A 16119-nucleotide genomic window follows, 5' to 3' on the forward strand; every position below is an offset into this window, starting at 1 on the left:
GGCTGGAATTTCGCAATACAAATATAACAATATAAGTTATGTATATTTCCAAATATAAATTTAACTTAAACAAATATCGATATTAAAATAGATACATAATAGTAAATCTGTCACAGCAGAATAATGTGATACCTACATTTCTAAAGGATAATACATTAAGGATATTTTCGAATATTTTTGTCGGTATTTTAATGTATCCTTATCACTGATTGGAATGAAATTAAACTAAACAAAAAATAAAGTTTCCTGAAGTTTTCATTCGTATACAACATCGTTCTAATTAATACTATTTTATATTTGGAACTGAGGAAATAATTTGGCTGGCTGAAAAACAACAACAACAGAAACTGACGATTGATTCGCAAAGGTTCATCCAAAATTTAAAATTAAACTGCCCAATCTTCTTTAGTAAGTAGTTTTGGTAAGTATCTTAAAATTAGAAGATAACACTTTAAATTAATAACTTTTTCTTTCTTATGCTGCATGAAATCAAACTGAATGACCTAAGGAACAGATTCTGAGGTTCTTCGGGAGGCTAAATATCAAATTCGATAATATCTTATTATACCTTTGATGTAAAAGGTAAATATTTGAGGCAGCAAATTTTCCAGTATCGTGATCTGTTACTTATAACATGATCATGTGTTTAACTTCGTTTCAAGTAATAGATATTCGCAACAAATATTCAAGGCGAGCCATCTAGAACTGTATACCATGGAAAGCAACTGCTACGGTTAAGTTCAGTGTTTCTCAGTAACCAAAGTTGACTGATCCCCTACATATCTCGTTCTGCTACAAACTAGTATTCTGGTTTTCTTCCAATTATTTCATGATTTGACGATTCTACGTTTTCAGTATAACATTTTGTAGCATAGTCATTTTTATTAGAGCCCAAGTACTTATTGTATATTATTTTCCTTCTCTTATTTATTTTCATCCTGTTTCTTGATGCACATGCGTTACATTTTGATGGATAGCTTAATTGTTCATACTAGGTGTTTTATTCGTACTTACAAGAGATTTCAGAGTTAATTTTGATGTCATTCTTAAGAGTAAATTAAACTTTTAATAGTTAACTTTTCCGATCAGATTGGCATAAAAATATTGATATTGTCCAGGTTGTCCAATTGCTTTGATATACAAACATTGGATGTGAACAAAACATTTACTTAAAGGTCATGTTTTGATTTTATTGTATACATTCATCGAATATCACGAGCGTTTGTATCTAGTCTAATTTAACCATTAGAAGATGCCATTTGATATTATTATAATGAGCCACCTGATGCAAATACACCAGGAACGTATATTGCGTTCTAGCTGAGATTGCATATGAGGCAAAGCGGTTCTATTTATCGTTTAAACATATATATTTGGCTGTTTAACGTTGAAGATAAATGATGTTGAATTGTTTTATTCTAGCAGCAGCAGTACCTAAAGTGTCGCCTGTTGATGCAGAATGTAAGAGATCTACTAAAGAAGTATGTGAAAGTGATCGTCTAGCCTGTCCAGAGAATATTGATGTAAGTTACTACTGCTGTATTTATATTAATAAAACAACATGTATTTCTTTACATTGCATAGTGACAAATGCAAAATTTGTTTACTCTTATTTTTCAGAATCTATGAATTTCTGTTATATTTTTATTTTCACTCTCCAAAGAATTAAATATACCCTATTTTTATTATAGGTCTTATTTATCTCCCGATATAGATATAACATTTCAAAGCATGAAAGAACATATTTGATTTAAAATGGATTTAAAAGCATATATTTCAATGTTCTTATAACAAACAAGAAGGTTTGACATTCGTCTTGGAATAAATATTCATGAAAATAATCATGTTTCATACCACAACTTCTTGAATATTTAATGATATCTTAATACCATACCTTTGAGGCCCACAAACAAGGCACATAAAATAAATCACTAATTAGTTACTTAAGAACCTGAACTCTAATTTTAATGAAGCAAATAGCTACATTTTTGTTATTACAGATAGAAAACTTGTAAAACCTAAGATAATAACCGATATAGGATAATTCTCATCTGTTTCTGAACTCGCACCACGTATGGCAGGCAGAACATAAACCTAAAGAGAATGATCAATTTATCTTGACTTGTAGTAGATTTTGTAATTAACTCATTTACAATTGTCCAACTAACACCACTTAAAACAAAGCAATAAATGTCTTTGTAATAGATGCAAAATCAAAACTGTTGTAGACTTGTTTGAGTGATTGAATATTTGATTACCTATACATCGTGGGCTTATGTGTTAGAAAACTGGAAACTGTACACAGTTTGGTTTCAGATATATTTTCATGCAGCCTACTGTTTATCATAATGAGATATACTGCTCATCATGCTCTGCACTTTTAGTTGCAAAAACGCTGTGGGTGTGACAGTAAATTATGGTATTCGGTTAATAGTGACAGTTTGCTACTGACTAGTTGCCCTCTCTCTGGTATGCAGTTCAAAATTTGGAACAGCGAGGCCCGAACTTTGGGGCATTTGTCTTGACTGTTTACCCAGTTGTCGCATAAGATGCCATTTAATTAAGTTAAAATGTGAATACCAATTAATAGTTTAGTTTTTTAATTTAAAGAGCCAGACAAATGAGCTTTTTATGTTGTGTTCACCGTGGGTATCAAAACCGGAATTTTAACATTATAAGCCCTCACATTTATCGCTGAGCCACCAAGAGACGTTTTTAATACGAAGTCCTCATTGAAAAAAATATTATCTATTTCTTACTGCAGTAATATTTTACCTAAAATTATGATGAATTTAAAGATGGATTCGAACTAGAATAAATGATATTAATATAAACAACTATTTAACTTAGTTACTACAATATATTTTGCAAGAACAATCATCACAGTTAAAATAAATTTGAATCAAGAACTCTCTACAAATTATAATATAGTTCTTACAGGCTTTTATACTCATAGCGATTGGATTGCATTGAATCTTCAGTTGCTTGCCCTTGATGTTCATGATATTTGTAACCAAAATTGTATGATCATGTCGCAATAACTGAGTATTTTAAGCATTTAAGTCAAGCATGAGCAGGTCTGGCATGGCCAGTTGATTAGTGCACTAGACTCGCAATCTGCGGGTCGCGGGTTTGAATCCCCGTCGCACCAAACATACTCGCCGTTTCAGCTGTGAGGGCGTTATAATGTGTCGATCAATCACACTATTCGTTGGTAAAAAAGTAGCGGTGGGTAGTGATAACTAGCTGCTTTTCCTCTAGTCCTACACTGCTAAATTAGGGACGGCTAGCACAGATAGCTCTCGTGTAGCTTTGCGCGAAATTCATAACAAACAAACAAGCACGAGCATGCACAATGCAAACTGTTTTCTTTATATGTCTAAATATAATTCATGAAAACCAAATATAAAACAGATATAAAAACTGGTTATCAATGAGCAAGTATAAATTATACATGAAATATGAATATTTTGAGCTAATTTTATGCGTTAGGCCTATGGAATCGAGGTTGATCCAGTTTAATACTAAACTTTCGTCACTGCATGCTGAGTTTGTTTCTTTATAGGCCTATATTATAACTCACAATTCTTTAAAGAAACGCGAGTGTGCACACATACCCAACTCCCACACATAAAATAAACAATGTATGATTTATATATATATATACTAAAAATAAACAGCTCAAACCTTTGATTCTTTCAGTATACATAAATGTCTGTGTGTGTATCAAAAATCCTCTGCCCAGCTATGTTGTCACGTGCGCAACACTTGCGGTATCGGCGTAAATAGGACTAGTAAAACGTTCTATGTTGTCACGTGCGCAACACTTGCGGTATCGGCGTAAATAGTACTAGTAAAACGTTCTATGTTGTCACGTGCGCAACACTTGCGGTATCGGCGTAAATAGTACTAGTAAAACGTTCTATGTTGTCACCTGCGCAACACTTGCGGTATCGGCGTATATAGTACTAGTAAAACGTTCTATGTTGTCACTTGCGCAACACTTGCGGTATCGGCGTAAATAGTACTAGTAAAACGTTCTATGTTGTCACGTGCGCAACACTTGCGGTATCGGCGTAAATAGTACTAGTAAAACGTTCTATGTTGTCACTTGCGCAACACTTGCGGTATCGCCGTAAATAGTACTAGTAAAACGTTCTATGTTGTCACTTGCGCAACACTTGCGGTATCGCCGTAAATAGTACTAGTAAAACGTTCTACAAACTTACAGATAAAATGGCTCCAATTTTTCATTCTAAATAAATGAGTACTGTTTCATTATATTTACTCATTATATTTTGCAAAAAAAAAAACTAACAGCTGTTATTTTTGTACGTGTCGTAATGTTTATTAAGTGGTAACTGGCATGAAGCAGAGCAAACAAAGAACATAAATTGACATGGTGCCAGATTTAACTGTTTATCAAAGTTCAAATGTTTCAGTAAATATTACAGCTATAAGACTGATAACACGTTTAACCGTTTTTGGTTAAACTTGAAATCATAATCAGCTTTATCATTATGTGACGTTATAACTACCAATGAAGGAGCTGGACTTCGCCAACTTAAGCCTCACGGCTCCTACCTTTAGGTTAACCAACCAATCTGTTAAAAAATCACAAAGAACGTGAAAAGAGAAAATCTTTTGCGTGAATTGTCTACAGAAGAAAAGTGAAATAGGATGACTAAAAACAGTTACAATTTTACATGTAGTGGAAAAAATAAAATATTTATATAAACACCATATTCAATAGTTTTGACTTGGTCCACAAACTGAAAAAAACTATAATTTATTTCTACATTGTTTATAACTTTTATGTAAAAATTATTGTTAATACTTTTTAGTGTTTCAAGATTCTATAAATTCTGGAGAAAAACTTTCATATAATCTGTTGGAGTTAAAGAAATAAAAAAAAGTGAAAAACAAGTCAACATGAAAATTATAAAAAAGCAGAAAACTACAAAGTGGATGATTTTAACTCAGATGCAATACATGGTGTTCCAAAATTCGTATACCATATATAGTTGGAACACCTGTAGATGCTGTATGAGAGTAATGTCTAGCAATAACATGTTTATCAATCAATAACAGAGAAACTACATGTTTGTGGTATGTTCTGTTTCTTTATTTAGTGCAAAACACATAATGGGCTAACTGCTCTCTGTCCAGAGCGGGAAATCGAATCCAGGATTTTACAATAGTAAGTCTGTGAACATACCACTGACCCACCGGGGACCTATGGTATAACATCAGATAAAATGTGTTATGCATATTAACCAAATAAGTGAAGTGTTTGAAATATCATGATAAACTTCTTATGCCCCATTATTGCAGGTCAAAACCTTTTGTGATTAATAACATGATGAATCAAATTCTCCTTAATAAAACTGCTTGCTAAGACAATATTTCATGTAAATATTAGGTCGTTAAGAAATTAATGTCGCCTTTTTTTAGATGAAAAACCCAAACAACTTATATATATCAAAACAAAACATTTATTAAACGAAATAGTCCCCATTCTTTTCGATGATCTTTTCCATCTTACAATCAGATTGTTAATCCCCAGATTGGTAATACCACTTTAATTAGTGTCGGCAACATATCCACTTACATTAACTCTCTGACTATTATATATACAGTTATTGAGTAGTATTAATTACACAATTATCTGTGTAACTTTACACAAACAAGTTTTTTTATTAGCTGTTGCATAAGTTTCTGTAACGTAATCCCGGTAATCTGTAAGACACTTCAGACAAAAACATATGGCAGTTAGCCAGCTAGCTTACTTTGTTACACTGTTCACCTAAAGTTACATACACAGATTTATTTCTTATGTAGGAATATTGCTGGATGTCTTGTGTGATACAAAACGGTGGTATCCAGAGTTCACATATGCTGAAAAATACGATTTATTTTACACAAATGTTATGGTAAAGTGTAATTGGTGAGTAAAATTGTGTACTTTTTTATGAAATATAGACTATGCGATTAATCATAAATACAAACAAGTAGTGCGAACATACTCTCCAAAGAAGATTCATTAAATAAATATGCTAATTTGCTGTTATTATATATCTGTGATGCATGGAAAACTTCCCTTTAATTGATTACACCTGAAATGATTTACATATTTTTTTGTTTCTGTCACAATACGTTAGCAGAACTTAAATATTGAATGTTTATGGAAGAATAACAATTTTTACCAATTAAACATTTGTATTTCAATTTTTAAATAGGAACAATGTGTTAGAATTAACTTGTTGAAGTTATTTATCATCAGGTTCCTATGTGATACACAAAGCTACACAATGGGCTATCTGTACTCTGCCTACCATGGCTATCGAAACCCGGTTTCTAGCGTTGTAAGTCCGCAGACATACCGCTGTGCCACTGGGGGGGCGGTATCATAATGTACAATTGTTTTTTATTTATGAAATAGAATAAGTTATTCTGAAAATAGCGAAATCAAGAAATGCGTTAAATAATTATGAAAGATGGTTAGATATTTATAGCAAGGCATGCAGAAATAACACTAACCAGAAATTAAAACAAAATGTAGTGTTACATTATCTTATGGTGGTGCATGAGGATTGGCTGGACTGTGGATAGCAAGGTTTGTGGTTCGCGACCGTTACCACCGAAAAATGTAACCACGCTCAGTACTTTAGAGTTATGGGTGCGTTATAAGAGTGAGGGTCAAATCTGACTACTCTAATAGAGTAGCCTATAAGTGGACGGCGGACGGTGTTTTCTAGCTGCATTCTCCGTAATCTATCATTTCAAAATTAGATAGCCCTCGAATATAACTTTGCTCGAAATTCAAAAACAAGCACGAAGGCTGAACTTTTATAATAAAAATATCACATGGAACGACAAGTTGAAGCAAAATAAAAGTAATTACATTCGATATAGTAACTAGTATAATCAACGTTATTAATGAAAAAAAAACAATAAATAAAAAACATATGTTACTTAGGGAACCCTCAAATTCTAGTTCCTGCCTTGAACCATTAGGTCCTTGATGTATATTTTTTTGGAAAGTTGCTCTCTGATGAATACGGCACTTTAAAATGTCAGTAAGGCTTGGAATGTAAAGTGGATCAGGGAAAGTAAAAATAAAAAAAGTGCTTGGAGAGACGTATTAATAAAGATAAGCACATCGTCAGGGAAAAAGAACAAAATCCAATGAAGAAACGGCTGCAAGTAAATAGCCATTTCGGAATTAAATTGTGCTAGAAAAATGACATAAAAAATGTTCGTAAAGAACAACAGGAATTTCTGAAGTAAGAATTTGTGCCCTGAGTGAATTTAGGTGGGACATGATATTCAAAGTTGCATTAAGAATCACGGTTCTTATTTTTTAGGAATATTCTAGCAATACGTGGCGACAACTTTGTCCTGGTTTAAAGACACTTTACTTGGCGATCGTACATTTTTCCTTATGTCTAAATGTTAATCTGAAATGTCCTTGTACTTCCTAACGATACCGGGTAACCCTTGTTAAACAGGTTTGTGTAATGCGAACATTCTAAACACACTGTCTCATTTTTGCTATTTCAAACTATTATAGCTTGTTTCTTTAAAGCTTTTTTTTAGTATAAAAAATATCGTTTTACTGTTTGCCACAAAGAGATACATGCAACTGATATAATACATTAAGCTCCATGTTCAATAAACAATGAAATTCATATGTTCCATTAAACACAAGTGTCGCTGTAAAGTGAGTGCTTAGTTTTTTTCGTAAGCTGTTTCATTTATTACTAGGTTCGTCTTTCTGAGTTTCTTAAGTGGCGCCAACACAACAGAGACAGAAGTTAAGCAACAAACTCAAAGACGTCAGTTTAAAACTGTCAGCCCGTTTAACATCATTCGCCACAATTAAACCTGTGTTAGCATTACGTTAGTTGAATGGCAACAAGTTTCAATAAACTATAAACTATAGCAATACCCGTGGCTTTTAACGTGGTATATATAGGTTTGTATAGTTATTTTGGCTAAATATTTTCGTACACAACTGTCTTGTTATTGTATAGGGGGTCCTTACAAACTTTGTTTTTTCAGATCGAAACCTTATATAGTTTGCATAATTATGTGTTGCTTGGTCTTCTGGTGCACATATGAATGTATACTGTAAAAAAAATAACTTTGCTTATTCTTTACTTCGGGTATACGACACAGTTACACAAGAGCTAACTGCTCTATCCGTTTCTAATTTAGAACTGATAGAATAGAAGGACGGTAGCTATTCCGCAGCACCCACCGCCAACTCTTGAGCTTTATTTAATTGAAAGTGTGGAATTTGACCGCTATTCATATAATTTACTCACAGCTCTAAAATGCGGAGAGCGTTTAATTTTTGGATTTTGCGGGACGCGAATCATGAAAACCACAATTTGGCAAGTTAACCACTAGACCACATACGACCGACCAAATATATTTTGTGTTCTGTTTAGTGCGTCAGAATGGTCAATATATGCTCAACAGGAGCAAATTATTTATTTGAGCTCAGCCTCTAAATTTACAAAACTACAAATTAAACCTTTCTGACATATTATTGAAACTGAAGAAAAACGAAATAGTATAAACCTTGACAGCATCATGACTACAAAATTTATTATTATATTCTACCAAAACTTGTAATATACGTTGACTATGAAGTATGTATTGAACTAGGTTGTAGTCTTTCTTCGCCAAAATGTAGTCAGGCTTGGTAAAAGATTTGTAATTTAGGACTTGAATACATACTGATTAAAGTTTAACAGAAAGACTAAACTATGTTAGCGGGCAACCAGTGGCACAACGGTATGTCTGCGTATTTACAACGCTAGAAACCGTGTTTCGATACCCGTGGTGGGCAGAGAACAGACAGCTTTGTACTTAACTTGTACGGGCAGCTGTTTGTGCTAGTTCCTACGGAAGGCGTTATTAGGCATTTGGTTCAATTACTTTAGTATGACAATCTCAATCAATAGAATATACGTGAACTTTTTGAACATTTTATTACTAACTAAATAACTTCTTGATATACAGCATTACGATTTTCTTATCTGCCTCTTTTGTGAGCATGAACATGTTGTCAGGCGATCGGGTTCTTGACAATGCCACATATATCATATCATGTGTAAAAGTCTCATTCTGTTTTCATAAGACACCCAATCATAATTCAAGTTTGTTAGACTCTTCTCCTTATGATGTTGACAAATCACACGAAGTTTCATCCAAATCGGACTTAAACTGTGGAAGGAGTTTTGCGGACAGACAGACATTAGACTCTTATATTTTGGGATATAATACATTGAACACTGACCTCTGAATGTTTATTACTTTTGTATTGTATTGGTTGAAGATGTAACTGTATTATAATACATTATTTTCTGGTATATTACAACATGATATGAGATGATTAACCGCATACTTGAATTTCATTTAATGTTTCTTACCATCAATCAAAAATATTCTGTCTGTATTATTCCAAAAATAAATGTGGGGTAGATTGGGATATGTTATTCTGAATTAAAGGCTAAAATACACTTGCAGATAAATTGTATTAGGAATTTTCAAGTAATTAATAAACATTTTAATTCTAGCATTTAAAATACAGAATACAGCTTAATGTATCGAAATTCAGCTTCCAAACAATTCATGCACGTTACATTTTAATACCATATTAGGAAGTATCACGTTTATTGATATATTTTTATGATAGAAACACTTATACGTTTATACTTATGCTAATGTATTTCACATTGAACAATATAAGCCAAATATAGTTTTCAATATCAAAAGATAAGTCCATATATGGAAGTTCCTTATCCTTACCTTATTTCTTATTTATAAATGACTCATATAAAAATTGATAAGAAATACGCCTCATTAACTTAATCTTGTTCACAACATAAAACATTGTTGTTATTCCAATTTGATAGCATAAATAGCATCTGAGTCACTATTACATATGTCGTATCCCAGCCAACCTGAGGAACCTTGGTCTTATGCGAAAGGCCTAGTCGGTATTGGACATGGCAGATACAGTGTGGTTAACATATTATTGTACTCTCTCCTTTTTTTTCACTCAGAAGTTCTGATTAATATTTTCTTTCATAAGTATTTCTTGCATTTTATTTATAACTAGGCCGTAGGTTTCAAATGGCCTTTTTGTCATGTTTATTGTAATATTTTATTTCTAGCATTTTATATTTTCTGTACAAAGAGCATTTCATACTCGTGTATTGAAATGTTATTGTTTCATTTTATGATAATTTACCTATCTGGTAAATAGCTGGCCAAAGGTCAGTAATTCTCGGTATAACATAATTAAAGGAAACAAAAAGAAAGAGTCTCTTATACCAGACCACAAAATATATTCAACATAAGCATATCTCAATGTGCTTATTCATTGGATATTTTTATCTAAAAAAAAACTGAGACTCCACATTTATTTAATCAGAAGGCCTTTGTGGCATTCTTGTTGTAAGGTAGCAGACTCTTGTAATATATATATATATCCAGACTTTTTTTACCTACAACGGAGATAGAACTGTAAAATGGGCTTTTAGGATATGTAAAATATGAAATTTTGGGAAACAATAATAATTAGATATTTCTAATTCATTGATATTTATAGCAGCCCCCTACTGTCAGAACCAACACGTCAGACCGTCTGCGAAGTCTTCGAGAAGTTATGAAGCTGTCTGGTTATGATGCATACATCATTCCTTCCGAAGATGATCATCAGGTGAGTTTCATTTCCGCCACGTTTAATGACCAGTATATGGAAGTTGTTTTGATTACGCCAGCTGAACGTCTTCTGCATTGTTTCACAGTAATATGTTGACATATTTTAAGACGCACGTGTCGTTTGTTCTAAGTTTGAAATTTCCCTGAATATTTCTAATACTATGAACAATGCAGTGAATTTTTTTAATACATTATACATCTTAAAATTAAACTGTATTTTATAAAATCAAAATATGGAATAATACCTATCTTACATCTGAACAAAGCTGGTATAACCTCTACTTTACTCCTAGTTACAGCTGTCTCACTGCATTTCTCACTTTAGATTACACATCATCATGCTCAAGAGTTAAGTGAAAAATACACTTCACCAGATTTCATTCAGCAGATTTTGTCTAACCCTTGTTTATACTGAGTATATTCGTTAGATTATATCTGCAAAACGTAGGTATATAACGTGATAATGAAAGATGTACGTGTACGTGGTAAACTGGAAAATTACTGCGTTTTAAGAAGACATAGAACAACATTGAACAACATAACAACAACGAGGGTTAGCTGCGCTAGACTAGAAGGAAGGCAGCTAGTCATCACCACCCACCGCCAACTCTTGGGCTACTTTTTTACCAACCAATAGTGGGATTGATTGTCACATTATAACGCCCCCAACGGCTGAAAGGGCTAGCATGTTTGGTGTGACGGGGATTCTATAGAACAACATGTACGAAACGTAGTTAAAAACCAGTGTAATGTGTAATTCATGGCGTCCTACATTTGTCCTATTAAAATGTTTACTGCCTTTAGGTGTTATATTTAGATGACCCAGATTTTTGTAGTTAGGTTCAATAACTGAAAGTAAGCAATGTGGGCTGACATTTTCAGACGAATAGAACTAAAGACTTTATAAAGGCATTTACATATATATGAAAGTAGAAACCATAAATATCGGAATTAAATAAAATGAACGCATTGAATTTGTTGAAAACTTCGTATCTAAAAAACATTATCCTCAGTTATGAAGTAAAAATATCGAAACATACAATTGGTAACACAAAACCACAATGTAGCAGTATTAATAATTTACCAGAACAAATTAAGGCTTAGTGTTAAAACACTTTTTGCGTTGACATACCACCCAAAGAGTCCACGGAAACAATTTCTACTAATTTTGGAAGTTGAATGATACACAACCAAACTAATAACATTAAATTAATGTGTCTTTTGTTATACCTTACAAAATAAAAGCAGTAATTTAGTTCTCTTATTTCACCAATCCCTCCAAACACTACTGTTATTCCCTTGTTTTATTTTCATGCTCTAAGATCTATCTAACTCTTTCGTCGGAAAGTTTGAATATCTATTTTACCTCATACTAACATGGACTAGGCGCGACCGTTAGTTAAGGCTCCCGGATCCTCAATTCAAATGATCATGGATCACGACTCGTTGCCGCATAAACGCGCTCCGCACTGTTCGATCAGATAAAAGTTGGAGGTGAATGCTGTTTACTAGAAAGAAGCCCCCTCTCTCTCTAGTTCGTCAGTTAAAAGTTGAGAAACTATGGACAGGTGGGTCTTGTAATAACTATAGCTGAAAAATCTGAAACAAACATGTTTGTGAGTGTTACATTACTCAGTTAAGTGGTGATCTTGAATCCCAGAAGATTCATACTGATACTCTGGTTTATTTTTGCTTCTTCTATTCATTTTTTCAGAATAAAAAGAGGAGTTTCTTTTTACATTCTTTTATCTTTATGAAAATGTTCTACTTCTTTTCGAAGTCAACTCTGATTAATGTTTGTTAGTGTAGATATTCGGGGGTTCGGAGAAGAGAAGATATCTTCACAAGAGAAAGAAGTAAGGCTTGTAGCACAGAAAGTTAAACGTCTCAAATTGCATAAATATTAATGTAAAAAACGAATATAGAGTCATAAGCACGTGTTGAATTGTTCTGACTATTACTTATTTAATAATTCCATTTCATCATTTCAAACTTCGGTTTTTACATGTTCAACACTTGGTGAACCTTGCCTATAATGATGCTTGAATTCAAATCCGTAAATATTTTGATGTTGGAAAAACTATAAAATATTGAAGTATATATGTGTGTGTTTGTGTGTGTACTCAGAAGAAGAAGAAGGAGAAACAGTCTGGAATTACCAATATTCATTAAAGTACAAATAGTATTTAAAAACAGTGTTTCCTAATCGCTCAAACATTTTCAGACTAACATCTATCACAGCTATATAAAGCTGATAAATTTATATAACTACTACTAAAATATTTGTTTTAATTACACATACTTTTGTAGGTAACGACCAATTACAAATTTGTGTTGATCAACTGAATGTTATAAAAATGTTTTTTTTGTGCTTCATTCATTTTTCGTTTTGCTTAAAACAACAACAATTGTTTACGTTTTTCAGAGTGAATATGTCAGTGAATACGATAAGCGGCGGAAGTATATCTCGGGATTTACAGGATCAGCAGGTAACTGTATAATTAGTATTTCTAAAATCATTGGAAATTACTTTCCTGTTTCGTATGTATTAATAAATATTAAACACAATAATCCTGAAGTAATCTATAAAAGAAATAAGCGAGTTCGTGATCTCGAATTTATTCTTGAAATTTAAAATTGGACGATTGAATTCCTCACGATACTGGATGTAAAAATATACAAAGTTTCATACCTCAGTACCATAGTATTCATTTCATAATAACAAAAGGTACAGTTAAAGATCGGAAAGTTTTAAATAAGATATTTCTTATATCTTTTCATTAATTCACCTTGCATGTACAAAATCTAGGTGCTCTTACAATAACTGAGACAGCTTGTGGGTCAAGATTTAGTTAATATTAATAGACTGAAAATTATCACTAGCTTGGCATACATTAATATAAAATGGTTACATACTTAAAACTGAGACACTTTAGAGCATTGAATCGCTTCCAAGAGACAGCAAAAGCAAACAGAAGATATTAGTAGTTGGCAAAGGACAACAACACATCAGAAGGATTGATACCTTTTTACATTTGCAAGTAAAAATCAGACGTTGAATGGCACACGTCTTCAGTGAAACCTCATAAATGTTTCTGGAACTACTATCTCCATCCAGCCAGTGAGAAACGGACTCCATGCAGCTAGCCTGAGAGTTAGAAGACTAGCAGTGCGAGTTCCAATGAGAAGCAGACACCGACAGCACAGGCTTCAATGGTGTAGGGACCACCTAGACTGGACAACAAACTCTTTGGTCAAATGTTCTCTTCACGAAGGAGTCTAGATGTTGCCCTGGGCTATCATGATGTACACACTCTAGTGTGGAGACGACCTAATGAGAGATAAGTACATGTGAATGTGACAGAACGTGACCGATATGTAGGTAAGTCAGCGATGGTTTAGGGTGGTATCAGACTTATGAGTTATACAGACTTGTGCATCATCCTGAATGGTGCTTTGAGCGAAGAAAGGTACAGGGATGAAATACTGTGTGTTTTTGTGAGGACATATGCAAGAGCCATAGGTTCACATTTCAGTTTAAAATATGAGATTGCAAGACCACATACGACCAGGCTGGTGAACCAGTACCTGGAGTATGAGAGTATGGAGAGAAAGGACTAGCCAGCATGTTCACCTGACCTGAATCTTATTGAACACGCTTCTGACAGACTGCAAGCAGCAGTATCAGTTCGTCCAGTTTACCTACCAGCCTGAAGAAGCTTGGAATCGCCATAGCCCAAGAATGGAACAATATGCCTCAACAGACATTCACCATTCTGATCCAGGGCATGAGAAAACGCTGTCAGGCTGTCATTAAAGAAAGAAGAAGACACACCCGATATTAAGCTGAAAACAGAACCCCTTTTGCTGAATACGTGAATAGTTTGATATTTTCAATATTAATCTTTATTTTGAGGGTAACTCAGATTCTGGACATTAATTTTGTTATAATGTCTTTATTTTTGTCAAGGTCAATTAAAACCTTGTTGTCGAATGCAAATGAACGCTTTTACATTAGATTTTGTTTAAATTTTTTAATATTCCTTGAACTATTTAAAAATTATCCTGTGATCCTTGGCAAGAATTGAGTAGGATACGTTTTAATTAAAAGTTTTATTTTACATGCTAGGAATTGCAGTAGTACTTCAGGCAGAAAATGAAGGTGCTGCCCTCTGGACAGATGGCAGGTATTTTTTGCAAGCTGATGAAGAATTGGATTGCAATTGGTTGCTGATGAGATTAGGTCTGTCAAAAACGCCTAAAATTTCAGAATGGTTATCAAGCAAACTTTCAGAAGGAGCAACTGTCGGAGTAGATGCTAGGCTTATCACCTACACAAGGGTTAGTATCAGTTTTAATTTTAGTTTAGTAACGAACGTCCAGTATTGTAGACTTGATGGCCGTGAAAAAACAATAACGTATCATAAATATTTTAATTAAAAAATAAACTGTTTAAGTCTTGGTTTTTAAATATGGAGCAGCTATGCAGTTGTCACGTGTTTATATTGCTACTTTTCTATTCCGTTTTTGTGATATATCTGCAGTAGCAGTGCTAATCATTAATTTCTGGTCGTCAAAAATAGATGATATTAGTTTAGTAATCATGTCTTCCGCGAGTGAAGTGATTGACAGAGCTCTTATGGTAAGCATCATGTTACTAAGTGTTATCCTGCATATTTGACAAAAGTTTTGTTGTTAAGTTACCGAAGCTATCAACAAATCCTCATCAAATTTAACCTTTTATGTTACGATTGTAATTGATTTTGTAAAAAAGCGGTTTCGGTAAGAAAAATGAAAATACTTTACTATCGTTCACATAATAACAAAAAATAAAAATAATACACTCAGTCATTGTATTGTTTTAGCCGCGGCATAGCACCTCATAGAGTGGTTCTGAGTTTGTCTTCAAGTACAAACTTTTAGCTCATAACTCTATCTCTTGACCGATTTGAAATATAATTATAGCCGCGGCTATTGAGGATTCCATCTTGTTAGCCGCGACATAGCACCTCATAGAGTGGTTCTGAGTTTGTTTTCAAGTACAAACTTTTAGCTCATAACTCTATCTCTTGACGATTTGAAATATAATTATAGCCGCGGCTATTGAGGATTCCATCTTGTTAGCCGCGGCATAGCACCTCATAGAGTGGTTCTGAGTTTGTCTTCAAGTACAAACTTTTAGCTCGTAACTCTATCTCTTGACGATTTGAAATATAATTATAGCCGCGGCTATTGAGGATTCCATCTTGTTAGCCGCGGCATAGCACCTCATAGAGTGGTTCTGAGTTTGTCTTCAAGTACAAACTTTTAGCTCGTAACTCTATCTCTTGACGATTTGAAATATAATTATAGCCGCGGCTATTGAGGATTCCATCTTGT

At 33.4% G+C, this 16119-nt stretch overlaps 1 protein-coding gene across 1 annotated transcript in view; it reads left to right on the forward strand.

Annotated features, from left to right (window-relative positions):
- The first annotated feature begins 1400 nt into the window (after positions 1-1400).
- Positions 1401-16119, forward strand: part of LOC106478366 (xaa-Pro aminopeptidase 1-like) — a 56923-nt gene continuing 42204 nt past the window's right edge. The window contains 4 exon segments of the mRNA XM_022381961.1: positions 1401-1523; positions 10628-10738; positions 13166-13229; positions 14870-15081. Coding sequence (XP_022237669.1) covers positions 1401-1523; positions 10628-10738; positions 13166-13229; positions 14870-15081 — 510 coding nt within the window.

Source organism: Limulus polyphemus, unplaced genomic scaffold (genome assembly GCF_000517525.1).
Source record: "Limulus polyphemus unplaced genomic scaffold, Limulus_polyphemus-2.1.2 Scaffold204, whole genome shotgun sequence".
NCBI classification, from domain to species: Eukaryota; Metazoa; Arthropoda; class Merostomata; order Xiphosura; family Limulidae; genus Limulus; species Limulus polyphemus.